Source organism: Pogoniulus pusillus, chromosome 8 (genome assembly GCF_015220805.1).
Source record: "Pogoniulus pusillus isolate bPogPus1 chromosome 8, bPogPus1.pri, whole genome shotgun sequence".
Lineage (NCBI taxonomy): Eukaryota > Metazoa > Chordata > Aves > Piciformes > Lybiidae > Pogoniulus > Pogoniulus pusillus.
The window spans coordinates 3,511,594-3,537,545 of record NC_087271.1 but is presented as its reverse complement, the minus strand read 5'-3'; the positions used below and the strand labels follow the sequence as shown (position 1 = coordinate 3,537,545).

Below are 25,952 nucleotides of genomic sequence, written 5' to 3'. Positions count from 1 at the left end.
GGACTCTGTCAGCTGCTGTAGAGACAGGTTTCTCCAAACTTGGTTTTGGTGTTTCCTTTTCTTAATGTCTATGTGTACAGCCTCATAGCATGAAGAGCTCTTCTCAGAATGTATAGATGTCTTTATGTGATATACCAATGCAGAAATAGTCAGCTGTGCAGCGTGATTATGTACCCACTTGATGCAATTCTTCCTTCCCCCACCCCCACCCCCCCCCCCCGAATCTAAAGAGAGCTCCTGGTGTCCCTGCACCTGTGTTTGGTCAGCAGTGCCTTGTGCTTCAGGTGCAGATGCTTTGTAAGAGCAGGGAGGTGCTCATGCCCCTGTACTCAGCACTCATGAGACCACACCTCGGGTACTGTGTCCAGTTTTGGTCACCACAGTCTAGGAGGGACATTGAGGTGCAGAGAAGCACAATGAGGCTGGGGAGAGGTCTGGCAAACATCACCTATGAGGAGTGGCTGAGGGAGCTGGGCTTGTTTAGTCTGGAGAAGAGGAGGCTGAGAGGGGACCTTATTGCCCTCTACAACTACCTAAAAGGAGGTTGTAGTGAGGCTGGAGCTGGTCTCTTCTCCTGAATTACTAATGATAGGACAAGAGGAAATAGCCTCAAGTTGCATCAGGGGAGGTTTAGGTTGGCTGTTGGGAGGAAGTGCTTTCCTGAGCCCTGGGGCAGGCTGCCCAGGGAGGTGCTGGAGCTGGTTTGAAAACCCAAGGGAGACGTGCATGTGATTTTTGCTTTGTTTCTTTAGACTATTCCATCACTTATCTTTGCCCAGGTACCACTTACTGAGGCAGTGGACCCAGTGGAGTTGGAGGACTACCTTATCACACACCCGATTACAGTGGAGTCCAGACCCCTGAGAGACCTGCTCGAGTTCCCTCCCGATGACATCGAGGTTGTGTACACCCCCCGGGAGTGTCGAACGCTTGTGTCAGCTGTGCCTGAGGAGAGGTAGGAGGTGGTGAGCTGACACTGGGCAAAGGGGAGCCTGATGAGGGACAGACAGGGCAAGTGCAGAGCTCTGCACCTAGGGAGGGATAACTCCCAACCTGCACCAGTACAGGTTAGGAGTCGGCCTGCTGGAAAGCAGCTTCATGGGAAGGGATGTAGGAGTCCTGCTGGACAAGGAGATACACATGGGACAGCAATGTGCCCTTGTGGCCAAGGACAGTGGTCTTCTGGGGTGTGTTAAGAAGAGTGTGTAACAGGTTGAGGGAGGTTCTCCTCCCCCTCTGCTCTGTCCTAGTGAGGTCACATCTGGAGTATTGTGTCTAGTTCTGGGCTCCCCCCTTCAAGAGAGACAGGGAACTACTGGAGAGTCTCCAGTGGAGGGCCAGACAGTTGCTGAGGGGCCTGAAGCATCTCTGTGTGTAGGAAAGGCTGGGAGACCTGGGGCTGTTGAGCAGCCTGAGAGGGGATCTTGTTCATGTGTATAGATACCTGAAGGGTGCATGTCAAGAAGAAGGTGCCGGTCTCGTTTCAGTGGTGCCCTGTGATAGCACAAGGGACAGCAGGCATTCCTTCCGTAGGCACTTACAGAATCCACCTGGATGTGTTTCTGCATGGCCTGCACTAAGTGATCCTGCTTTGGCAGACGAGTTGGACTGGAGGCCCAACTCCAGAGGTGCCTTCTAACCCCCACCGTTCTGTGATTCTATGGCACCTTGCTCAAGGGTTCTGTATTTGAGGACCTGCCAGGCTGAAGCCCGGAATTTTTGGCTGTCAGTGCCTGACAGGCTGAGCAGAGGTTTGTCCATTTAAGAGGTTGTCAGCACATCTGTGATTCTGAAGGTGTGTTTTTGTTCTCCTAACAGTGAGATGGACCCTCACGTGAGGGACTGCGTGAGAAGTTACACTGAAGACTGGGCCATTGTCAACAGAAAGTGAGTTCCTCTGTGGCTGATTGGTGTTTTTGATTGTGTAGTTAAATGTTTGCAGGTTGACAGCCTCAAAAATGATTGTTCTGGCTGCTGATTCCGTGTGCCATGGCTTTTAGTCTCCCTGCTCAGCTGAACTGATGCTTTGTGCTTAGCTGAAGTGATGCTTTGAAAATTAGATCTCAAAACCCTTTGGGGCATCTTTGGCAATCTGGGCCACTGTAGTCAACGGTTGCTCCTTTAGAATGGTGGAGAAATTAGGGCATGTGACCAAGTGAAATGGCTGTCAGCTTTTCTTTGGTTGGTTTCTCCATGTGTTTTTAGCTCTTTTTAGAGAGTGGTTGCATTGATTTTTGCAACAATGCAAGATTCAATCTGCAGTCACAACCACCTAATAGATAAGTTGCCCTCTGCAGCTTTTAGTGGCTCCCAAAGAGACTTTGAGGAAGTAATTCAAACAAGTAACTGTCAATATTTGGAATATTTCAACATTTACAGTTCAGACACTGTGCACTCATTGATTAATTTATGCAAATTAGCAGGAAGCTTCCTTGGAGTAGCTTCACTTGGAACCTACACTCTCTCAGATGACTGATGACTTCAAGAGTTACTGTCAAGGAGCAAGTGATCCATGTGATGTGCATCCCCTACAAACGACTTGACTACAGCTCTGCCCTTGTGGCAGCTGCTACAATTCACTGGTTTAATGTTGTCCTGAGAACCACTTCAGGGGATGCTGGAGATAGGTTTTTGCAGTGCTAAGATGACCTAATAAAAATGTGTTTTGTAATCTCATACCAAAAAAAAAATTAACCAACACTCAGAAAGAAACTAGAGACAGAGAGATGCTTTATTAACTCCCAACCTTTGTGGGCACAGTAGACTCGGACAGTGTGAGCTATCTAGCCAGCACACCCCTTGCTTTCTCAAGGTCTTTTCCTAGTACCTGGAATACCTGACTGTGCTTCTTGCGCTGAGGAGGTTTAGTTGGAGGCAGCAGAGCTTTCTGTTGGGGGCAGCAAAGCCTGCTGTCCTATGCATATCAGCTGCAAGTTGCATTCTGTGTCGGGGAAGACACATCAGAGTCACCTGAGTAGGTTGAAGTTGTGATGAGTGGTTCCTGAACTGCAGCCAAAATTTGTCTCGCCCTTCCAGAGGAGGAGATGCACCTCCATAAATACCCATGGGAGTTTTGACTTGGATAAATTCTTGGCAGTGTACTGGGACCCTCCTATTGACTTATGAGGTTCAGAATGGACCCTTTAGCTTTCCAAACTCCTGTTGGACCTTAGATGTGGCTAGGTGCAGTCTTAGTCCCTGACTTGCTCAGTGGCTTAGGTCTAAAGGACTTAGGGAAATGGACTTCTAGTATTGATTCAGTATTCTGTCCATCACTTACCAAGGACCTGATGTGAATAAGGGATCTCACTGCCTTGGGTGAGGAAGGATCTCTTAGTCTCAGGTGATGAATCCCATCCCTTGAGAGGTGTCCCCGCTCAAGGGGTAGGTCACCTGCTGTGCAGTCGAATTGCCACCCAGAGGGAACTCAAACTGGCCTCATCCATCACTCTTGCTGATGAAAGGTCTTGTTGCTTTGAGGAGCAACCCTGAGTGGTGTCTCAGCTCAGAGGGAGATCATCTCCGTGCAGCCACCCTGCTGAGCAAGGAGAGCTCAAAGGAGGCTCACTGAGGCTGTCTCCTTCATGGGATAAAGTGGTTGGCTCTTAGTCAGGTAGCCTACAATGGGAAAGGTGTGCACGAGACTCCTTGTACCTACAGCTTTCTTTGTTCCTTGACAAATGAGTCTTGAAGGAGCCACCCACTATTCATGCAGTAATTGCTTGATGGGTGTTGCAAGCTCCTGTGCATCGGTGCTAACTGGGTCGCTCTGCTCCTTTGCGGGATTCACAGAGGAGTTGTTGGCCCAGCTGCAGCTGGGGTCTTCACCTGCTTTGAAGCCTATACCAAACTACTGTTTGTTTGGTTAAGGGGAGATGGAGCACATGCCATCACTGTGCAGCTCTAGGAGCTCCTTTTCCTCCTCTCTTTTGTTAGTCACTGCTAGCACATCCACAGTTTTCACATGTCTGTGTGTCCTTCTGGGGTAGCTTCAGTAGCAGGGCAGGATAAGAACAATTACTTCTAGATGTGACCCCAGCACTGCTTTAGAAGCTGACTTAGAGCATGTGTAGTGAGGCTCTGGCCATATGTGTGTGTAAATATAGACAGAATGCCAGTTGGTACCCAAACATTTGTTAGTCAAAGAGCTCTGATCTTGTCAGCTACAGCAGACAGACTGTTTACTAGCAAGCACTCTTACACCCTCAAGAGCTCTGAAGGATCCAATTCTGCTTGTAAAGATGTTATTGGAAGATGCTCATTTCAGTTGGCCTTGGAAAGTCCCATGTTTTCTAGAGGTGCTTAGGACTCCTGTACTTCCTGCAGCCCTGTCTCAAGTTTTGGTTTCCAAGCTAGTCATGTTGCCTGCTCCAGGCCTCTCCTCGTGCTCTGGGCCTGTTCTAAGCTTGGCATCACAGTCACACATTTTATGATGACCTTAACTGGCCATTGATAATACTTCTTTTGACATCACCCGTGGTTGCTTTACAGTTGAACAGAGTCACATTGTAATGCTGGTTGTTGGGTTATTACCCAGCTACACTGGAGGGTGACTGCCAATACTGTTTGCAGAGAGCAGCTTACACTTTGAGAGGACCCACACTGATAATACTGGGTTTCTTCTGGGATTTTGCTTCTGGGTGTGGGGTCAAAAAGCATGCTAAGAATGCATTTGAAATACTTCTGTTTTCAGATACCACAGGATGGGAACTGGATTTAATCCCAACACCTCAGACAAACAGAAGGAGAGGCAAAAGGGACTCCCCAAACAGATCTTTGAGTCTGACGAAGCTCCAGATGGCAACAGCTACCAGGATGAACAAGTAATGTGCCTTTAAAACCCTGCTGCATAAAAACTAATTTATAGTTGCCTTTAAAAGTGCAGTCCCTTTCCCACTGTAAGCTGCTTTTAATCTGTTGCATCTCAGGACGACCTTAAGCGCCGCTCGATGTCCATCGATGATACTCCCCGGGGCAGCTGGGCCTGCAGTATTTTTGATCTGAAGAACTCCCTTCCAGATGCCCTTCTCCCAAACTTGCTGGACCGAACCCCAAATGAAGAGATTGACCACCACAATGAGGATCAGAGGAAGTCCAGTAGGCACAAGGAGCTTTTTGCACTGCATCCAGCACCAGATGAGGTATTTATTATATACCTGTCGGTGAGACTTAAACAGCGAAGGGCTCAGGGAGTGTGAAAACTGACAGTCTGCCACGGGCTTAAGAGACTCACACAATGGTTTGGGTTGAAAAGGACCTTAAAGATCATCTAGTTCCAACCCCACTCACCATGGGCAGGGATGCCTTCCACTTGACCAGATTGCTCAAGGCCTCATCCAGCCTGGCTTTCAACACCTCCAGGGAGGGAGTATCCCATCCACAACCTCCCTGGGCAACCTGTGCCAGTGTCTCCCCACCCTCACTGCAAAAAAATCATTTCCTGACATCCACCACTCTCACTGTAAATATGTTTCTTCCTAATAATTTCTTTTCCCACCTGGACTCCCCAGCACAAGAAGGACATGGGACTGTTGGAGCCAGTCCAGAGGAGGGCCACGAAAATGCTCAGAGGGCTGCAGCAGCTCTGCTAAGAGGACAGGCTGCAAGAGTTGGGGCTGTGCAGCCTGGAGAAGAGAAGGCTCTGAGGAGACCTTATAGTGGCTTTCCAGTATCTGAAGTGGGATCTACAGGGGGGCTGGGGAGGGACTACTGACAAGGTCTTGTAATGACAGGATGGGGGGTAATGGATTTAAACTGGCAGAGGGGAGATTCAAGCTAGATGTTAGGAAAGGGTTCTTTGCAATGAGGGCGGTGAGACACTGGCACAGGTTGCCCAGGGAGGTTGTGGAGCACAGAAGCACCCAATGTGATCTTTGATCACATTGGGTGCTTCTGTGCTCCACAATCTCCCTGGAGGTGTCCAAGGCCACATTGAATGAGGCCTTGAGCAGCCTGTTCTAGTGGGAGATGTCCTTTCCTATGGCAGAGGGTTGGAACTGGCTGATCCTTGAGGTCCCTTCCAACCTAAACCATTCTATGATTCTAATACCCAGTCTACATCCTTTCCTCCAGCTTCAATCCATTCCCTGTCTTAAGCTCACCTGTAGTTAATATCCATGAGAACTTGGGCTATTTAGTGAGTTGCCTATTTCTTAGCACATGCTCTTGCCATAGATATTACTTTTGAAGATTGGTTCTCTTATGGTTGTATAATCCCCTATATTGTAGAAACATGAAAGGGATTTAATTTAGCATATTTATAGCTTCTGCTGAGTGCCACATGCTGCTCAGCCTCAGATTGAATTTGTTGTAGTGTCTTGGAGGAAAGAAGTGATGCATGTGTCTGCTTCATCATGCCATGAATGGTTTGTGCAAGTGTTGTGTCTCTAATTTCAGGAGGAGCCTATAGAACGACTTTGTGTCCCTGAAGTACCCAAAGAACACTTTGGCCAAAGACTCCTGGTGAAGTGTTTGTCTCTTAAGTAAGTAACACTCCCAACAGACAGCTGCATTGAAACAAAGAGGTTAAGTCTGCCCTGGTATCCAGATGCATCTGGAATAACTCTGCTGCCTTGCTTATTACCCTTGAAGGGGTGTAGCATGGTTTGGTTTTGTTATTGCCTTAAATGTTAGTTCTGTAAAGGAGAAGGTACACAATGCTGTGCATCAAACACTTGTTCTCAAAGCTCTCTTCATATTGCTGTGACACAGAAAGCATTTGCCTTTTCTGTATGACTTCCTAGCCAGTCTGTAGCTATTACCTGATCCTTGCTGCCAGCACACATGCCTCACTGCACTCATTCAGGGCTCTGAAGTTGGTTACTCATGATGCTCAGCTCTGCAATGAGCATGGTTAAAAGGGAGAAAGGAAAGATGAAAAAGGCTTAAGCCTTACAACATAACCAAAGATTTGCCAAACTTTAGGCTCAACAACCTTGACTGTGTCCCTTTAAGAGCGAAGGCTTTATATACTTAGCAAGCATTAACTGGAGGAATAGAAACCTGTTAAACAAGTTTAATGAAGTGGAGCTCCTGAATATAGGGTTACCTGCAGCTGGTTCATTGCCTATAACTCTTCTCTAATAACACAAGGTAAAATTTTACTGTTACTCCCTTGGAGAAATAAAGTACAAAACTGATTTTCCACACTGCTGTATTCATCTTCTGTGTCCTCAGTTAGGTCAACCCTTCTTATTAGAGAGCTCCAGTTAGACTACATTGTGGCTCATAACTGAGATATATGTGTGGGACATATCTCCTGCTTGTAGAGTACTCCAGGACCTAATATAGCCATAGCCATGAACTGATTTTGCAGCCTTTTATGAACTGGAACAACATAATACGGAGCAGCAGTGGAGCTTCCTCTCCAAAGGATGATGTCTTTCAGCAGAAAGAAGTCAGATGCTGGGAACTGAGGATTTCTGCTATTGAAGCATCTCTTGCTGACTGTAAATTTATAGCAAATCTGCCCAGGTCTGTGCTCAGTTGTGTACCACGGTCATCTCTGAAGCTGTCCTAACAGCTGCAGTAATGAGCATTCAAGATCATGCTGTCTGAAAGGCACAAAAAGAAGCATCTAGTCCCTTCCTTAGGGAGAAGGCTTGAGATGACCTAAGCAAGGTCATTTTCAGGTTCACTTCACCTTTATTGCAAAACTGGAGGAGATATCCATGTAGTCTCTTCTTCCCTTTAAGGAAGCTGTTAGGTTGCTCTGCTTAGCTTTCAAACAACACTTGGAAAAAGATGAAAACCTTTGCAGATGTATGTCATATGTCCTTTAGAAGTGTGTTTTATGTCCTCTGACCCTAATCCAACCTTTCTCTTGGGTCAACAAGTTGAAATGGCTTTAGGAAGGCCCAGGGAGTACCAATGCATGCCCTGGTGGAAGGGAGCAGAAATGATGCAGAGGAAGCAAGACTGGAGGAAAAGCTCCTCAGTTTAAGAGGGACAGGGATCCACTGGAGATGGTCCAGTGGGGGGCTACAAGGATGATGAGGGGACTTGAGGGCACTGCCTGATGAGGAGAGGCTGAGGGACCTGGGGCTGTTTAGTCTGGAGAGGAGAAGACTGAGAGGGGATTTAATAAATGTTTATAAACATCTGAGGGCTGGGGGTCAGAAGTTGGGGGGGACCAGGCTCTGCTCACTTGCTCCCTGGCATAGAACAAGGAGCAATGGGTGTAAGTTGCAGCAAAAGAGCTTCCACCTCAATGCAAGGGGGATCTTCTTTACTATAAGGGTCTCAGAGCACTGGAACAGAGTTGCAGAAGAGGTTGTGGAGTGTCCTGGGTGTAAGTTGCAGCACAAAAAGTTCCACATCAACACAAGGGGAACTTCTTTACTGTAAGGGTCCCAGAGCACTGGAACAGGCTCCCCAAAGAGGTTGCAGAGTCTCCTTCTCTGGAGACTTTCAAGGCCTGTCTGGATGTGCTCCTCTGTGATCTGTGCTAGATTGTGTGGTCCTGCTGTGGCAGGGGAATTGGACTCGATGATCTCCTTGGGTCCCTTCCAACCCCTAACATCCTGTGAGCCTGTGAAGATCCCTTTTCAACAGCAGCAAGCCTTAGGTTGGTTCAGCTCTTCCTGACAGCTGAACAGTGGTCAGCCACCACTTGAGTATTTGGAGAGAGGGTAGCTTATTCCTGCTTAGACAATGCAACCCAACTGATTTGCTGTGTTTTGTTTCTTTCAAGGTTTGAAATAGAGATCGAGCCCATCTTTGCAAGTTTGGCTTTGTACGATGTGAAAGAAAAGAAAAAGGTAGGTGTTTAATCACCTGAGTGATGTCATTGTCCCTAAAAACAGCTACTAGGAAAAGAAAATAGGAGAGGAGAAATAGATCTTTATGAAGGCAGTGATGTACTAGTGGTTGGGAGGATGATGAAGGTGTTTCATGAACTGTCCTGTGTGGTGGTGGTCTACTGCTTAGTAAAACAGTTGAAGTATAACAGTTCTGGAGCCCCCAACACAAGAAGGACATGGAACTGTTGGAGCCAGTCCAGAGGAGGGCCATGAGGATGCTCAGAGGGCTGCAGCAGCTCTGCTAAGAGGACAGGCTACAAGAGTTTGGGCTCTGCAGCCTGGAGAAGAGAAGGCTTTGAGGAGACCTTGGAGTGGCCTTCCAGTGTCTGAAGGGGGCTACAGGGAGGCTGGGGAGGGACTATGGACAAGGTCTTGTACTGACAGGATAGGGGGTAATGGATTTAAACTGGCAGAGGGGAGATTCAAACTAGATGTTAGGAAGAAGTTCTTTGCAGTGAGGGTGGTGAGACACTGGCACAGGTTGCCCAGGGAGGTTGGGGAGCACAGAGTCACCCAATGTGATCAAAGATCACATTGGGTGACTCTGTGTTCTCCAATCTCCCTGGAGGTGTTCAAGGCCAGGTTGGATGAAGCCTTGAACAACCTCTTCTAGTGGGAGATATCCCTGCCTATGGCAGAGGGTTGGAACTGGCTGATCCTTGAGGTCCCTTCCAACCTAAACCATTCTATGATCCTATAACCACTTCTCTGAAAATATTATCCCATATATGAGTGCCTGAAATCAGAACTTACACATATTGTCCAATCTTACCTTTCAAAAGTCTCTTCCCCAGAGAGCACTTAAGTAACTGAAACCTTTCATTTAGATTAAGGTTTTATGACTTTCTTAATCCCTTTTTTTTTTGTGATTCAGCTTGCTGTCTGTCCAAGTCATGTTTTAATAATGCAGAACAAAGCCACACCTGCTGAAATTGCCCAAATCAAAACAAAACCAAGCAGTCTGCTCAAGATCTAAGCGACAGGAAACACAGAATACATTTATGGCCCTCTTTATGTTCTGTAGTTAATATTTGAAGAGCCTCTTGCTTTTTTCCTAATTCAAGATATTAGCAGCAGGAGAGAGAAAAATGGTAAAAATATGCATTTTGACATTTATCTCTTTAAGGCTTGGATTTAATGCATTGAGTTTTAAGTTATGTAGATGAGAGTGTGTGGAATATTATGTGAACTTTGTTTAATATTTAAATCACATTTCATAAGCCAATTTTATCATCTCATTCCTCCAAAAGGGTTTTTTTCCCCCCTCCTTTTCCCTGTGCTCTTAACGTTCTGAGTTCTTTAGTGACCTCTGGTGTTGGTAACCAGCTCACGATGGGAGAAAAGGAAGGCTGGATGCAAAATAAGGCTCCCTCCCTGGAGGTGTTCAAGGCCAGGTTGCAAACAAGAGACACTATGACTCTGCCACCCTCTAACTCTCCAAAAGCAGAGAATATCTGATAAACTTTATAGCAAATCACAGCAGGGAAAAAATGCAAGTGGAAAGAGAAAGCAATCTGGGAAGTATTCAGTTTAGTAGCATTTAATGGGAGAAAAGGAAGGGTGGATGCAAAATTAAAGACTCCCTCCCTGGAGGTGTTCAAGGCCAGGTTGGATGAGACCTTGAGTGACCTGTTCTAGTGGGAGCTGTCCCTGCCTATGGCAGGGGGTTGGAACTGGCTGAGCTTCAAGGTCCTTTCCAACCTAAACCATTCTATGACTAAAGGAGATCTTCTGGAGAGAGTCCCAATGGAGAGCTATGAGGATGACTGGAGGGCTTGATCATCTCTCCTGTGAAGACAGACTGAGCTTTGAGGTCCCTTCCAACCTAAACCATTCTGTAATACTATGATTGTGCTAGTTTGAGGCTAATTGGAATATTTTAATGAGGAAAAAATAGATTCTAGGCTGTGAAAAAGCAACGGTGATGATGTCTGCTGCATTCATTGGCTTGCTGAGATCTTGTGATGGTTTGGGTGTTACCTCCACACACACTTAAGAAATCACCCAGACTAGACTCAGCCTACTGCAAATTAGGATGAAACTTTATGTTTGCAGCTTAGCACAATACACAAGCAGGTATTTACAATCTATAGAGCTGCAGACAGAAATAGACAAGTTAAAAAGTGATACAGAAACACAGCAGCCCTCCCAGAAACCAGAGGCCCCAGGAGGGGCTCCCAACCACCCTTCCACCTTTCTCATACCCCTCTACTTTATCCCAGACTTTGCCTTATGCTCAAGGGGCATTTGGAGAATCAGCCAGGGGGATTAGGAAGCAGAGGGATTAGTTACACAGACAGCAGGTTAGGGAGAGAAGGGAGGCAGCCAAAGCCAGAGAGCAACTCTGTTATCTATATTTATGTCCTTGTTTTTATCATCTCAGCAAGCCTGTGAGTGCAGCAGCCATCACCACTGTTTCCTTTTCACAGCCTAGCAGCTAATTCTTCTCACCAAAATATCCCAGCTAGCACAAGCCTGGAAACTCAATGTCTGCCTTCCAAAACCTGTTTGCTTTTGGTTTGTTTTTCTTTTTCTGTGAATGATCTTAGAGCTAATTTCCTATTTCTACTATTAGGTATTTTCAATTCAGACAGCAATTGCATTTCCTAGTTCTGGGCTGGCACTACTCACTTTGCAGGAGCTGGGGGAGATTTTCTGAGTAGTGTGGATTGCTTGCTCCATTTCCTTTCTGCTTTCCCACTGCCCTGCCTTGATTTCTTAATGACAAAACCTTTGTTCTTTTTCTTTTCATACGTGGCTTGAAAGGAGGCACCGTTGCTAGCTTTTCCCCTTGTGGTTTCAAATTGTCTGTTGTGTTTTGTGAAGAGCTTACCAGAAATAAAAAGTGTAACTAATGCTTGAAACCACTCAACTTCCCCTTCAGATTTCAGAGAATTTCTACTTCGATTTGAACTCTGAACAAATGAAGGGAATGCTGCGTCCACATGTGCCCCCTGCTGCTATATCCACTCTGGCCAGGTCTGCTATCTTCTCAATCACTTATCCCTCTCAAGATGTCTTTCTGGTAATAAAGGTAAGAAACACCAGAGAAGTTTTCATTAACACTCTTTCTTTATAAAAGATAACATATAAATGGCTGATTGACTTCTTAGTTTTCCATTTGAGAGCAGGATTCTAGTCTCAAAAGCTGTAGAATTCTGTTTCATTTCACATTTTCTCAGTGTATATAAAAGATAAAATATAAATGACTGACTGCTTGGTTTTCCATTGGAGAGCAGAATTCTAGTCTCAAAATGTGCAGAATTCTGTTTCATTTCACCTTTCCTCACTGGGTGTATTTAAAGGATAACATATAAATGGCTGATTGACTGCTTGGTTTTCCATTGGAGAGCAGAATTCTAGTCTCAGAAGCTGTAGAATTCTGTTTCATTTCACCTTTCCTCACTGGGTATATTTAAAGGATAACATATAAATGGCTGATTGACTTCTTGGTTTTCCATTGGAGAGCAGAATTCTAGTCTCAAAATGTGCAGAATTCTGTTTCATTTCACCTTTCCTCACTGGGTGCATTAAAAGATAAAATATTAATGACTGATTGACTTCTTGATTTTCCATTTGAGATCAGAAATTTAGCCTCAAAAAGCACCAACACTGTAGAATTCTGTTCCATTTTCACCTTTTCTCACTGAGTGTATTTGGTTCCTTTGTAACAGAAACAGCTCAGTGGAGATCTGCATTATTGTGCTATTGAAAACTTGAAAAGAGCACAAAGTTTTGCTTGATAGAAAGCAGCTTTCTGGGGCTTGACCTTGGTTTTCATGTGAGACAATGTGCTGACTCTATAAGATGATAGATGAGTGATTTAAAACAATATATATTGATCTGGCTCTCATTTCAAGAATGATCTATACCCTTAAGCCAGGTTTTCAAATGTCTTCACAGATTGAAATTGCTAAGAGACCGAGATCCATAGCTGAAATAAAATGCCACATTGGTCACTCCTGGAACAAAGTATACAAAGATAAAAGTGATTTTTGCTCTTTATTCATTGGAGTCAGTGAGTGCACTAATGGTACTAGTTCAGCTTGGCATTGGAATCAGTTTTGTTGGCTGGTCTTAGCATAAAAATCAGCCTGTTGTAAAAAGAGGGTTTGAAGATGTGCTTTCAGTTGGCAGGCAGAGGTGACACAGCCTGCTAGCTGGCAGCTCTGAGTAAGGTTTGCACAGTGAAGAAGTTCAGAGGGCTGCAGCACATCTGCTGTGAGGACAGGCTACAAGATCTGCAACTCTTCAATCTGGAGGAGAAAAGCTTCTAGAAGACTTTAGAGTGGCCTTCCAGTATCTGAAGGGAGCCTACAGGAAGGCTGGGGAGGGACTATTGACAAGGTCTTGTAACCAGGATGAGGAGGAATGGGTTTGAACTGGCAGAGGGGAGATTGCAACTAGATGTTAGGAAAGGGTTCTTTGCAGTGAGGGTGGTGAGACACTGGCACAGGTGGCCCAGGGAGGTTGTGGAACACAGAATGGAGAGATTCAAACTAGATGTTAGGAGAGGGTTCTTTGCAGTGAGGGTGGTGAGACACTGGCACAGGTTGAGGGCGGTGAGACACTGGCACAGGTTGCCCAGGGAGGTTGTGGAGCGCAGAATCGCCCAATGTGATCAGAGATCACATTGGGCGATTCTGCGCTCCACAACCTCCCTGGAGGTGTTCAAGGCCAGGTTGGATGAGGCCTTGAGCAACCTGTGGCATGACAAAACAGGTGAGAATAAGGCTTTCAGTAATGTCAGGGCATCCTTTGATCTCCAGTTTTGGGTATGGCTCTCTGAATTCTTTCTCAACATCGTTCTCTGCCTATGCAGACATTCACCCTTCTGATTTATACAAGATAGGAAGGAGAGAGAATTCCCACTTGGAAATGGGGATCTCTCCAAAAGAGCTTGTGACTGCACACAAGTGCTTATAAAACAGTGAGCCAAGAGCAGCTGCTGGCTTAGGAGGTTTTTCCCCTTTCTACTGCAAAAGACATAGTCAGGAGTAAGTACACAGCATGCCTTGCTGGGTGAGTTCTCACTTGGGTCTGACTCACTGGGAAACCACATTTCAGGCAGCTGGTGTTGCTAGTGTAACTCACCAGGGGGTTCAAGGTTTGATGGAAAGTGGTTTGACTCTTTATATTGTGATAGCCTCGTGGAGTTCTACTTACAGGCAAGGAGGAAAGCACTTTGTAAGCATGGGAGAAGCCTGAAGATATTCTCATCTAATAGCAGCATGTGAAGAGTAGCAGGCATGGGAGGGAGGACTTCTGAAAGAAACAGTGACAGGAATGATATTTCTATCAGAAACTGGGTGTTCAGTAGTTTTGTGTTACCCAGGGACTTGAGAAGCAATCTGCTCTTTGGCTAGCTAGATAGTTAATGATTTCATTATTTGATTTGAAAAGACACTGGTTTAAAGTGGTGCTTGTTGTAACTGAGGGCATCCAAGTCACCTCTTTCTGCTGCTGTAGTGTGACTCTGGGGACAGAGTGGCTGGAGAGCAGCCAGGCAGAGAGGGACCTGGGGGTGCTGGTAGATAGTAGCTGAAGATGAGCAAGCAGTGTGTCCAGGTGGGCAGGAGAGCCAATGGCATCCTGGCCTGGCTCAGGAGCAGTGTGGCCAGCAGGACAAGGGAGGTTATTCTGCCCCTGTGCTCAGCACTGCTCAGGCCACACCTTGAGTGCTGTGTCCAGTTCTGGGCTCCTCAATTAGAGAGATGTTGAGGTGCTGGAAGGTGTCCAGCAGAGGGCGACAAAGCTGGTGAGGGGCCTGGAGCACAGCCCTGTGAGGAGAGGCTGAGGGAGCTGGGGGTGTGCAGCCTGCAGCAGAGGAGGCTCAGGGCAGAGCTCATTGCTGTCTGCAGCTACCTGAAGGGAGGCTGTAGCCAGGTGGGGTTGGTCTCTTCTGCCAGGCAAGCAGCAACAGAAGAAGGGGACACAGTCTTAAGATGTGCTGGGGGCAGCATAGGCTGGATGTTAGGAGGAAGTTGTTGGCAGAGAGAGTGATTGGCATTGGAATGGGCTGCCCAGGGAGGTGGTGGAGTCACCGTCCCTGGAGGTGTTCAGAGGAAGCCTGGCTGGGGCACTTAGTGCCATGGTCTGGTTCATTGTCTAGGGCTGGGTGCTAGGTTGGACTGGATGAGCTTGGAGGTCTCTTCCAACCTGGTTGATTGTATGAAGAACAGTGTTCTGAAAATGCCAACACTGAAGGCAGTGAAAGGTGTCTTAAAGACTTAGAAATGAGCTGAAAGTGACTCTAGACCAGGTCAAACCAAAGCCAAGTGGTATGTGTTCACTTTGAACCTACATTTTACACCAGTGATTCAGTTAGAGCTGGAGATTTGGCACTTCAGAGGCTCTAAGAACTTGAGTGCAGTACTTGTTCTCTGACTCACAAAGCGAAATCAACCTTTGACTCTTTGGAAATAATGCTTTTGCTTCCTAATGTTTGCTTAATTTAACCATCCTGGCTGGATACATGTCCTTACAATGGTTCATTTTCCTTTCTCAGCTGGAAAAGGTGCTACAGCAGGGAGATATTGGGGAGTGTGCAGAGCCTTATATGATTTTTAAAGAATCTGATGCAGCAAAGGTAAGGATTTTGTGGTGTTTTGATTGTGGCTACAAACACTTTAAAGGCATTTTGTTACTAACTGCTCTTTTACCTTGGACTTAACAACCATTGATTGTCTTCTGCTGATTAAAGGCCTCCACTTTTGATTAAGAATCTAGTCAAATTCTAAAGGCAAAAAAAGAGTCAAAGACCTTTGAGTATTGCTGCCTTATTGGGGCAGAGTAGTTAAAAGTCATCAGTTTTTGTGTCTGGCAGGGGAGCTGTGTGGTTATGATCAAACTCAGTCATCTGTGATGCCCTGTCCCAAAGGATCAGCTCTGTGCTTATAGGTCAGGTAGAGGCAGGCTTTGATGTGGATTTGTAGTACAATTTCAACTTCTCTGTTGCTTCTGCAGCTTTACCTCCACCTCAGTAGCTCCACCTTCCTCTAGGAGGGTTATAAAGTGGGCAAATTATGTTGACAGGAGGTTTTCCGTCAGGCCTGCTTTGCATTGCAGTGCATTGCTGGCTCTTCTTTTTCTCTGCTGAGGGCTTTTAACCCCCTCCTAATATTGTAAAGAAGGGCCACTCTTACCAGCAGGATGGACTGGATGAGCTTGGAGCTCTTTTCCAACCTGCTTGATTCTATTCTGTGAATGTGAGAAGTGGAGCTCTCACTGTGGTTATCCAGCTCCCTGCCTGGGGACTTCTTAAAGACCTGTGGCTAACAACCTTTCTGTAGCAAAATACTGCTCTTTAATAAGCAGAATTATGGAAAAGTTCTCTCTTACTCTTTTTTTTTTCCCCTCCCTAACAAAACAAGTATTTGAGGAAGGTTTTCAGTTTCCCATGCAGCTCCGGATAACCTGAGCCATGTAGAATCACATCGCAAAAAGCCACTTCAGACTTGATGGAGTAAAACTCTTCTTTTCTTGAAAGGCAGAGGGCAGATGAACTCAGGGGGATTTGACAGGCTATTTAGGGGACTTAAGAGCTTGAAGCCAACTGCTCTGACCATCAGGCTGCCCTCTCTCTGGTACTGGTGGCCTGCTGGCAGTTTGGTGAAGCAGAGTTCCATGTGGCTAGCACTCAGTGGTCCTCCTCTAGAAGGTGCTATTGAAACACAAAGTCATCTCAGGTTAGAAAAGATACTGTTGTCTCTGTGCTCAATGAACCTTTGTTCCTCTTCCTCTCCTTTTAATCTCTCTTGGATTGAATATTTTCTTCCCAGAACAAGGAAAAGCTGGAGAAACTGAAGTGCCAGGCAGAGCAGTTTTGCCAGAGACTCGGCAAGTATCGGATGCCTTTTGCCTGGACAGCCATTCACCTAATGAACATCGTCAGCAGCGCTGGGAGCTTGGAAAGAGATTCCACAGAAGTGGAAGTTGGCACAGGAGGTACAGTATCTGCCATCTGCATGGAGGGAACGTGGACAAATCCAGAGTTTACTGAAGTCTTGATTCATATCGTTGCTCCTTCTGTCGCTTTCCTCCCCCCTGCCCTAGGCCTTCTGATTGTCTTGGGTCATGGTTGAAATACAACAGCCAAGTCCATGATAACAAATGGATTTATCTTTCAAGGATTTTACAAGCAAACCATCTGTTATATTATTTAAAAGCAGACTCCTAAGACAGGGAGAGCGTTACAGGCTGATGAACATTTTCCAAAGGAGTGGATTAATCTTTGTGAACCACATAGCTCATCTGAAACTGCTCTTCAGCATCCCCAAAACTGCCAACTTCATCATCTTTCAGAGCAAGAGAAATCCATAAATCTCAGCACGATAAAGACTTTTATAATAGCAGTAAGGCACTGGGGTGAGGTTGCTGTGAGAGGAGCAGAAGTAGTCAGCTGTGCTTCATAGCCTCCTGATGCCTCAGGAGTGTGATTGTCTTAGCATAACCACCTCTTCCATCACGCTCATTGCATAATTTCCAAGTGCAGCACCTATCTTCTTGTGTAGAAATCCTGCTTGGAAGAAAAGTAGGCTCTTGGACTATTGTTTTCCCTCCCCCTTCATTGTTTTTGGTTTAATCCTTCCCTCTTTCTGTTCTTTGAAGAACGTAAAGGATCCTGGTCAGAGAGGAGGAATTCCAGCATTGTCGGCAGGCGGTCGTTAGAGAGGACCACGAGTGGAGATGAGGCTTGCAATTTGACCAGCTTTAGGCCAGCCACTCTGACAGTGACAAACTTCTTTAAGCAGGTATTGTATGAAGCTATCCAATTAGAGGAGATTCTAATGAGAAGATTGAGAGGGAATCTTTTGAATGCTAATCAACAGCTAAAGGGTGTGTGTGCGGGGGTGAGAGGATGGAGCCAGGTTCTTTTCAGTGGTGCCAGCAAGAGGACAAGGAGCAACAGGCACAAACTGGAACTCAGGAGGTCCCACCTGAACAGAAGGAGAAAATTCTTTGGTGTTAGGATGCTGGAACGCTGGAGCAGGCTGCCCAGAAAGGTGGTGGAATCTCCTTTGCTGGAGAGGTTTCAAACACACCTGGGCATTCAGATCCTGGGCAACCTGCTGTGGGTGATCCTTAGAATCATAGAATCAGTCAGGGCTGGAAGGGACCACAAGGATCATCTAGTTCCAATCCCCCTGCCATGGGCAGGGGCACCCTACCCTAGAGCAGGCTGGCCACAGCCTCATCCAGCCTGGCCTAAAACACCTCCAGCCATGGGGCCTCAACCACCTCCCTGGGCAACCCATTCCAGCCTCTCACCACTCTCATGCTCAACAACTTCCTCCTCATGTCCAGTCTGAATCTGCCCACCTCCAGCTTTGCTCTGTTACCCCTAGTCCCGTCACTCCCTGAGAGCCTAAAAAGTCCCTCCTCGGCTTTTTTGTAGGCCCCTTCTTTATCAAGGAGTTTGGACTGAATGATTTCTAGAGGTCTCTTCCAAGCCCCCCCCTGCAGGGATCCTGTGACTCTATAATTAAGGAGTTGCTCCTTGAGACAGAGTGATTTGGTGACGTGAAGGAAGTTTAAACCTGAACAACTGATTTGTGGCACTTAGAATGCAGGGAGTGTTTGTTCTCTGCTCACAGGATCTCTGAACAGGGGGAGCTATTACTTGCAGTGGGCCCAGGGGTGGATCCTTTCAGTAAGTTACTGTGAATAATTACATTATGGAATTTGAACTTAGGAGCTGGTTTTGACTTGCTGTGCCACAAAGATGCTTTACGATTCGACTTGGCCACTCCAGCCAACAGAACTGGGGCTCCCCAGAGGAGCACCACTCTGCTTTGCTCCACCTTTTTCTGACATGCACTGGAAAAAAAATCCCTTCCTGACCCTTTGATAAACATGTCTGGGGAAATGCACATAGAAGCAAGTTCACAGAACTTGGGGATAACTTCTTTGGGTTAGTATGTGCCAAAAAAGTATTCCAGGTGTTTGTCCTAGCCTAGGAGTTTCATGGCCTCTATCACGATGGTCTCTTAACTCCTTTTGCTTTCATTGGGTGAAGGATAATCCCATTGAGGCATCAACAGGCTCAGAACCAGGTTCAGCAGTGTGATTTGAGGCTGGCATCACACCTCTGGACACATCCAGGGAATCCTGTGCAAACAGAGCATTTCACTTCTGGTACTATGCTACTGATCTTCTTAGCCACAGCTTTTGGGATTTTCCTGAGAAGCAGTAGAAAATGTGATTAAATGGAATAATTTTTTTTAGTTAAGCTTAGAAAATGGTTTCAGTTCATTAATTTTTGCTAAGGTTTGCTTAATGCCACATCTGGTTAAGGACAATTGTTATTTCAATGTCACCTTTGTGTCTCTAAAAAGTGTGCAACCAGATATTTTTGGAGCTGATTTCTCTGTCATTTGGGATACAGAAATGTTGATTCTATATATTGAAGGTTGGTTAAGCTCTACTTTTTTAACCTGTTTGTTTTGGTTCCATGCCACTCTCACTGTGGGTGGCCAGCCAAAGTCTGCTTTTAAATAGAGTAGTGTAAATAAGGAGAAATGCCATCAAGGGCATCAAGTTGTACCAGTGCAAGCCATGCGAGTGGAGAGTGATTCATTGCTCTGCTGCTCCATGCTTTCCTGAAAACCAGTGTGACTGAAACTCTGTCAATGGGATCCCTGGGGTTTCAGTGACACAGAGCAGCACAGGAAATTCCTTTCACTTGGGAATGTTGATAAAATTCAGCTCTGTAACCATTTCACCCACAATGTGGAAAGAAAAGAGGCATTACGGCATTGTTAATGCAGCCGTTCCACTGACTGCGTTCTGCAGCCCTCTTTGTGTTATGCACCAGACCAAACCTGGTCACTAAGTTAGTTATGAGGTACAGAAGCATCTATTTATTTGCTTGGTTGGGGTTGGTTGAATGCTACTGAAGTGAATACTTCCCAGCTTGTTTTCTCTTTCCACTTGCATTTTTTTCCCTGCTGTGATTGGCTACAAAGATATCAGATATTCTCTGCTTTTGGAGAGTTAGAGGGTGGCAGAGTCATAGTGTCTCTTGTTTCTGAAGTGAATAAAATTCTGAGCTAGAATGTGGCACCAAGAAGACTGTCAGCAGACTCCTTCCCCTTCCCAATGTGTCTTAATGCTTCTACTGCAGGTTAAGGCTCTTTCAGACTCACAGCAAAGACTAGGCAGAGGAGGAGGAGTGAGGATCGCTACCCAAATGACAGATACTTCTTCAAACTATTGCACTTGCTAAAAATTGGCTCTCTTGGAGAGATCTTTCAGCAGTCATTCTCAAGTTTTGAAAAAGATAATATTAATGGAGAGAAAAAAGGTTTTCAGTGAGAAGTTCCTGCAGCTGACATGATGATTAATAAAGGGGGAAAAAAAAAGGGAAGGAAATAGGATGGAGAAATGAACTGCGATTTAGAATGTTAATGTGAACCCCTTGTTCTGGGAGGGGAGGCTTTGAGATCAGAGCAAAGGTGCTGTGGTATGAGATGATGAATTCCTTCTCTTGCAGTCCTGAAGGGTTGTTCCCCATTTTTTGTTCCCCCATCCAACAGGAGGGTGATCGCCTGAGCGATGAAGATCTCTACAAGTTCCTTGCTGACATGAGGCGCCCATCGTCAGTGCTGCGGAGGTTGAGACCTATCACAGGTACTGAGCAAGAGCCTTGTGGCTCATGGCTTAAGGTTGTTGCTTAGTCCTTCCCAGTCGTAGAGTGGTTTGCCTTGAACATTAAAGATCATCTAGTTCCAATGCTCCTGCCATGGGTTGGAGCACCTTCTGCTAGACTTGGTTGCTCAAGGCCTTATCCAGCCCAGCCTTGAATATTTCCAGGGAAGGGACACCCAGTTCATAGAATCATGGAATGGTTTAGGTTGGAAGGGACCTCAAAGCTCATCCAGTTCCAACCCCCTGCTATAGGCAGGGATACCTCCTCCAACCTGGCCTTGAACACCTCCAGGGAGGTTGTGGAGCCCAGAGTCACCCAATATGATCAAAGATCACATTGGGTGCTTCTGTGCTCCACAACCTCCCTGGGCAACCTGTGCCAGTGTCTCACCACCCTCACTGCAAAGAACTTCTTCCTAACATCTAGTTTGAATCTCCCCTCTGCCAGTTTAAACCCATTACCCCCCATCCTGTCAGTACAAGACCTTGTCAATAGTCACTCCCCAGCCTTCCTGTAGGTCCCCTTCAGATACTGGAAGGCCACTATAAGGTCTCCTCAAAGCCTTCTCTTCTGCAGGCTGAGGAATCCAAACTCTTCAGTTCTTGGAAACAGATGAAAAAACACTAAAAAAAACCATCAGCAGCAATCCCTGGTGTAGACCTGCAGCACCAAAGATGGTGTTTGGCAGGTTTCTTACTGGTACGCATGCACATGTAGCTCCTGTCACCCTGGGAGTAGTATCTGTAAGAAGGAGGTTCAAATCCCAAAGCTGCTAAACTCAGCAGGGTCTGGGGAGCCTCTGTTTTCCTTTTTATTCACCATGAGAGTGGTGAAACCCTGGAATGGGCTGCCCAGGGAGGTGGTGGTGTCACTGTCCCTTCAAGTGTTGAAAGAAAGCCTGGATGAGGCACTTAGTGCCATGGTTTGGTTGATTGGCCAGGGCTGGGTGCTAGGTTGGACTGGCTGAGCTTGGAGGTCTCTTCCAACTTGATTGCTTCTGTGATGCTATGAATGAGTTCTTTACCATGAAGGTGGTGGAACAATGGAACAGTTTGCACAGGGAGGTAGTTGAGGTCTCATCCCTGGAGATATTCAAGATGTGGCTCAACAGGACTCTGGGCAACCTGATCTGGTAAAGGAGGTCCCTGCTGACTGCAGGAGGGTTGGACTGGAGGTGGGGAGATGCAGACTGGACATGAGGAGGAAGTTGTTCAGCATGAGAGTGGTGAGAGCCTGGAATGGGTTGCCCAGGGAGGTGTTTGAGGCCCCATGCCTGGAGGTGTTTAAGGCCAGGCTGCATAAGGCTGTGGCTAGGGGAGGGTGTCCCTGGGTACGGCAGGGGATTGGAACTAGATGATCCTTGTGTTGCCTTCCAACCTTGCCTTATTCCATGAGTAAAATGCTGCTCTGACTGAGAGGAGATCTCTTTCCTGGCTCCCACTTGGTTAATAGGAGCAGACTCCACCTCTGTTTGAGAAAGGGAAATCAGAAAGGCTGGCACAGCAGCAGTGAATAGTCACTGGTCCCTGACCTGTGCTCTTCCTGACAGTGTTTACTTAACCTGCTCTTGGAAAGCTCTGCTGACAGCAATCCTGCTGCTTCCCCTCCATCCTCTCTCCCAGCTCTCAGCTGGCCTTGTAGGGAGGTTAGGTATTAAGAAAACTTTGCAAAATTACCTTGCTGCAGATGAATCTGGTTATGGTCTGTCATAGCCTCAGGGCAGTTACCACCACCTTTCAAGTCCTTGAATATTGCTCCTAGTTCACTCTTTCGCCTCACTTTTTGTAACCGAACCAATCTTAGGCTCTGTCAGCCCTCCTCAAAAGCTGTGGTTTTTGATTGCCTGCTACTCTCTGCTGGAGTTTCTTCAGTTTGTCCATGCTTTTCTTCAAGCACAGTGCTCTGAACTGCTTGTGCTGCTCCTCCTCAGGCCTCATGCTGAGCACAGCCAACAAATTTGTCTCCACGTGGCGCTGCGCTAATCTATCTTAGAATGGTTGTAGCTTTCTGCTGGATGCTGGCTTGTTGTCACTGCTGTCACCTAGCCCTCTTCTACAGAGCTGATCCATGCCAGTTGCTACTGTTTTATGTGTTTGGCTTCTCCTTAATGCAAGTCCTTTGCTCTTCCTGATGTTTCACCTTAGTCATTTGAAGTCATTTCTCCAGCTCTCCTGTCCTCCAAGTTTTGACAATCATTTTGGCCTCAGTGCCATCCACCCACACTAAGTGTTCTGCCAGTACTGTGTGCTGACTTACTGAGGTAATAATCAATAATCCTGGTGCAGACTGGCTTGCAGCAACTCCTGATGTATCCTTCCAGTTTTCCTGATGAGAACTTCCAGTGTTGTTTTAAATGGTTGGGGGCTCACAGTAGCATTATCTAGACTCATTTCCCCAGCTTGCCTGTGACAACAACCTTTGGGGCTCGTTGAGATTAATCTTTCCTGTTGATTCTTATTATCTGCTACCCTAATTGCCCTAAAAATCAGTTTGATTCACTGTTAATTGTTTGTAGCAAGTCCACATTGTCTGTAATGTATCATCTGTGTGTTTATGCAATTAATCTGTGGGATATTAACTGAAGAAGCAGAGCATGAATATGCTTCTTCTGATTTAAATCAAGTTCTGCTTATTCTAATAAACTCATTTTCTTCTTGCAGCTCAATTAAAGATAGACATATCTCCAGCTCCAGAGAATCCACATTACTGCCTCACTCCAGAGCTGCTGCAAGTCAAACTTTACCCAGACAGCAGAGTTAGACCTACAAGAGAAATCTTGGAGTTTCCTGCCAGGGATGTCTATGTTCCAAATACCACATACAGGTCAGAGTTTTGAAATCTCTTTCACATTTCAGGGCCTGAGACTGGCAAGTCGAGAAATTCCTACCTTATCTGCCTCATTGCAAAACCTGCTCTGTCAGGAGATCTGCTGTGCCAGGGGCACCAAAAGGGTCCAGACTAACACAGCAGAAAATACACAGTCATGAAGGGACAAGCATAAAACTTGCCTGTGAACCATAATGGGAGAGGTTTCTTCATTTTCTAAAGTTCACAGTGGAGTTTAGGTGAATCCACAGTTTCAGGCTTTTACTTTTTCCTTTGTCTGCTGAAGTCATCATGCTCTTACTGTTTTTGTTCCTTTCTGACACATTTGGTGGCTTATTAAAATGAGGGCTGAAAAGAAAGCAAATGCATAATCCCCTCCTTCCTATTTCTATTTTGATTTTAAAGCAATTTCTTTGTTTACAATGCTTCAGAAAGAAAAAATGCTCTTCTGAGGATGTGGAAGATAAGAACTGTTTGAAGTGTACTGGAAAACCATAGCCTCACTCTAACCAAGCCCAGGCAGGGAGCAGATTTCTTTTCATGATGTACTGCTATTCATTTGATGCTTTCTGACAGTATCAAGAAGAGTGTGACCAGCAGGACCAGGGAAATCGTTCTGTCCCTGTACTTGGCACTGGTTAGGTCATACCTTGAGTGCTGTGTCCAGTTCTGGGCTCCTCAATTTAAGGAAGATGTTGAGGTGCTTGAACATGGCCAGAGAAGGGTGACAAAGCTGGTGAGGGGCCTGGAGCAGAGCCCTGTGAGGAGAGGCTGAGGGAGCTGGGGGTGTGCAGCCTGCAGAAGAGGAGGCTCAAGAGAGACCTCTTTGCTCTCTTCCACTACCTGAAACGAGGCTGTAGCCAGGTGGGGTTGGTCTCTTCTCCCAGGCACCTGGTGATGGAACAAGGGAAAAAAGCTTGAAGCTGTGCCAGGGCAGGTTTAGGCTGGACCTTAGGAAGAAGTTCTTCATGGAAAGAGTGATTTGCATTGGGATGGGCTGCCCAGGGAGGTGGTGGAGTCACCATCCTTGGAGGTAAAAATCATAGAATCAGTCAAGCTTGGAAGGGACCATAAAGATATTTAGTTCCAACATCCTACCCTAGATCAGGCTGCCCACAGCCTCATCCAACCTGGCCTTAAACACCTCCAGCCATGGGGCCTCAACCACCTCCCTGGGCAACCCAGTCCAGGCTCTCACCACTCTCATGCTCAACGACTTCCTCCTCACATCCAGTCTGAATCTCCCCACGTCCAGCTTTGCTCCATTCCCCCATGTCCTGTCACTTCCTGAGAGCCTAAGAAGTCCCTCCCCAGTTTTCTTGTAGCCCCCTTCAGATGCTGAAAGGCCACAAGAAGGTCACCTGGGAGCCTCCTCTTCTCCAGACTGCACAGCCCCAACTCTTTCAGTCTGTGCTCACAGCAGAGCTGCTGCAGCCCTCTGATCATCCTCGTTGCCCTTCTCTGGACATGCTCCCACGTGTCCACATCCCTGTTGTAATAGAGGCTCCGGAACTGATGCAGTGCTCTGGGTGGGGTCTCAGCAGAGCAGAGTAGAGAGGGAGAATCACCTCTCTCGCCCTGCTGGCCACACTTCTCCAGATACAGCCCAGGCTCTGGTTGGCTTTCTGGGCTGCAAGTGCACTCACTGCAGGTGTTTAAGAGGAGGCTGGATGAGGCACTTAGTGCCATGGTTTAGTTAATTAGAAGGCATTAGGTGATAGGTTGGACTCTGATCTTGAAGGTCTTTTCCTACCTGCTTAAGTCTGTGTGATTCTGTCCATCTCTGATCTTCCAAGACATTGCACTGCTGAGTGGAATAGTCTTCTTCAGCTGCATCATTTCAGCCAATCTGTTACTTCTTGTTGTAAAAGTTAGATAAATACAAACCAGATTTTCATAAACCAAAGCTTAGCAGAGTTTAGTCATGTTCCACATCTCCTGTATTTTCAAAAGGTTGCTTTATTTACTCATGTTTTTAAGGGGTTGCCAGGTAATTAAGCATGACAACAGTACAAATAAGCATCTCTTCGTTGTAATAAATCCACAAACAGTAGAAATATTTGTGCAGGTTTTCTATAATTAGCACATTCTGTTCACAGTTGTTTCACTCTGACAACTCACAGTTTAAAACCATTTCCTAGCTGCTTGCAAATGTTGAGATAAAAACAAAACAAAACCCAAAAAGGAGTCTTGGAACTGTACAAGGGTTAAGATAGACAAGTCAATATGACTCAGTCCAACTGTAGAACTGGGGTCTGTGTCAGTCAACAATTCCACACCCAAGCATTTCACTTAGTCCTTCTGCCTTAGAGTATTCTGCAGCTGAAGTTACACAGATGTGAATGTCTTCTCAGGAGCAGGATCAATGCTGTCACCTTGCTTGTATCTACAGGGGTTGTTGCTTTGTGCCACTGACTCCATTGGAGATGCCCCACAGGCATCTTCTCTGTTTGGAAGGTGGTTTGCTGTGTGCTCACTTGATCTTTCATTTCATAGTGAGGTGTACTAACAGATTGCAAAGAGGTGACTCTGATTCCATTTCAGGTGAAAAGAAAAGACCTCTTGTTCATTTCAGCAAGCTTTGACTCTTAGCTCTCAACTTTCAGTAAGAAAGCATAGTCTTAATTCTTCCAAGTGTGGTGTCTAAAAGCTGAGACCTGTGCTGGGGCTGGCTT

At 46.2% G+C, this 25,952-nt stretch overlaps 1 protein-coding gene across 17 annotated transcripts in view; it reads left to right on the top strand.

Moving 5' to 3' along the window:
- DOCK7 (dedicator of cytokinesis 7) overlaps positions 1–25,952 on the top strand; it is a 143,911-nt gene that overhangs the window by 31,247 nt on the left and 86,712 nt on the right. For all 17 annotated transcript variants that reach the window (XM_064146995.1, XM_064146994.1, XM_064146991.1 and 14 more), the window contains exons 3-14: positions 780–955; positions 1,819–1,887; positions 4,694–4,823; positions 4,929–5,141; positions 6,397–6,482; positions 8,693–8,759; positions 11,686–11,835; positions 15,310–15,390; positions 16,583–16,748; positions 17,412–17,554; positions 20,339–20,432; positions 23,112–23,274. In XM_064146995.1, the coding sequence (XP_064003065.1) occupies positions 780–955; positions 1,819–1,887; positions 4,694–4,823; positions 4,929–5,141; positions 6,397–6,482; positions 8,693–8,759; positions 11,686–11,835; positions 15,310–15,390; positions 16,583–16,748; positions 17,412–17,554; positions 20,339–20,432; positions 23,112–23,274 (1,538 nt within the window). The remainder of the gene's footprint in view (positions 1–779; positions 956–1,818; positions 1,888–4,693; positions 4,824–4,928; positions 5,142–6,396; positions 6,483–8,692; positions 8,760–11,685; positions 11,836–15,309; positions 15,391–16,582; positions 16,749–17,411; positions 17,555–20,338; positions 20,433–23,111; positions 23,275–25,952) is intronic.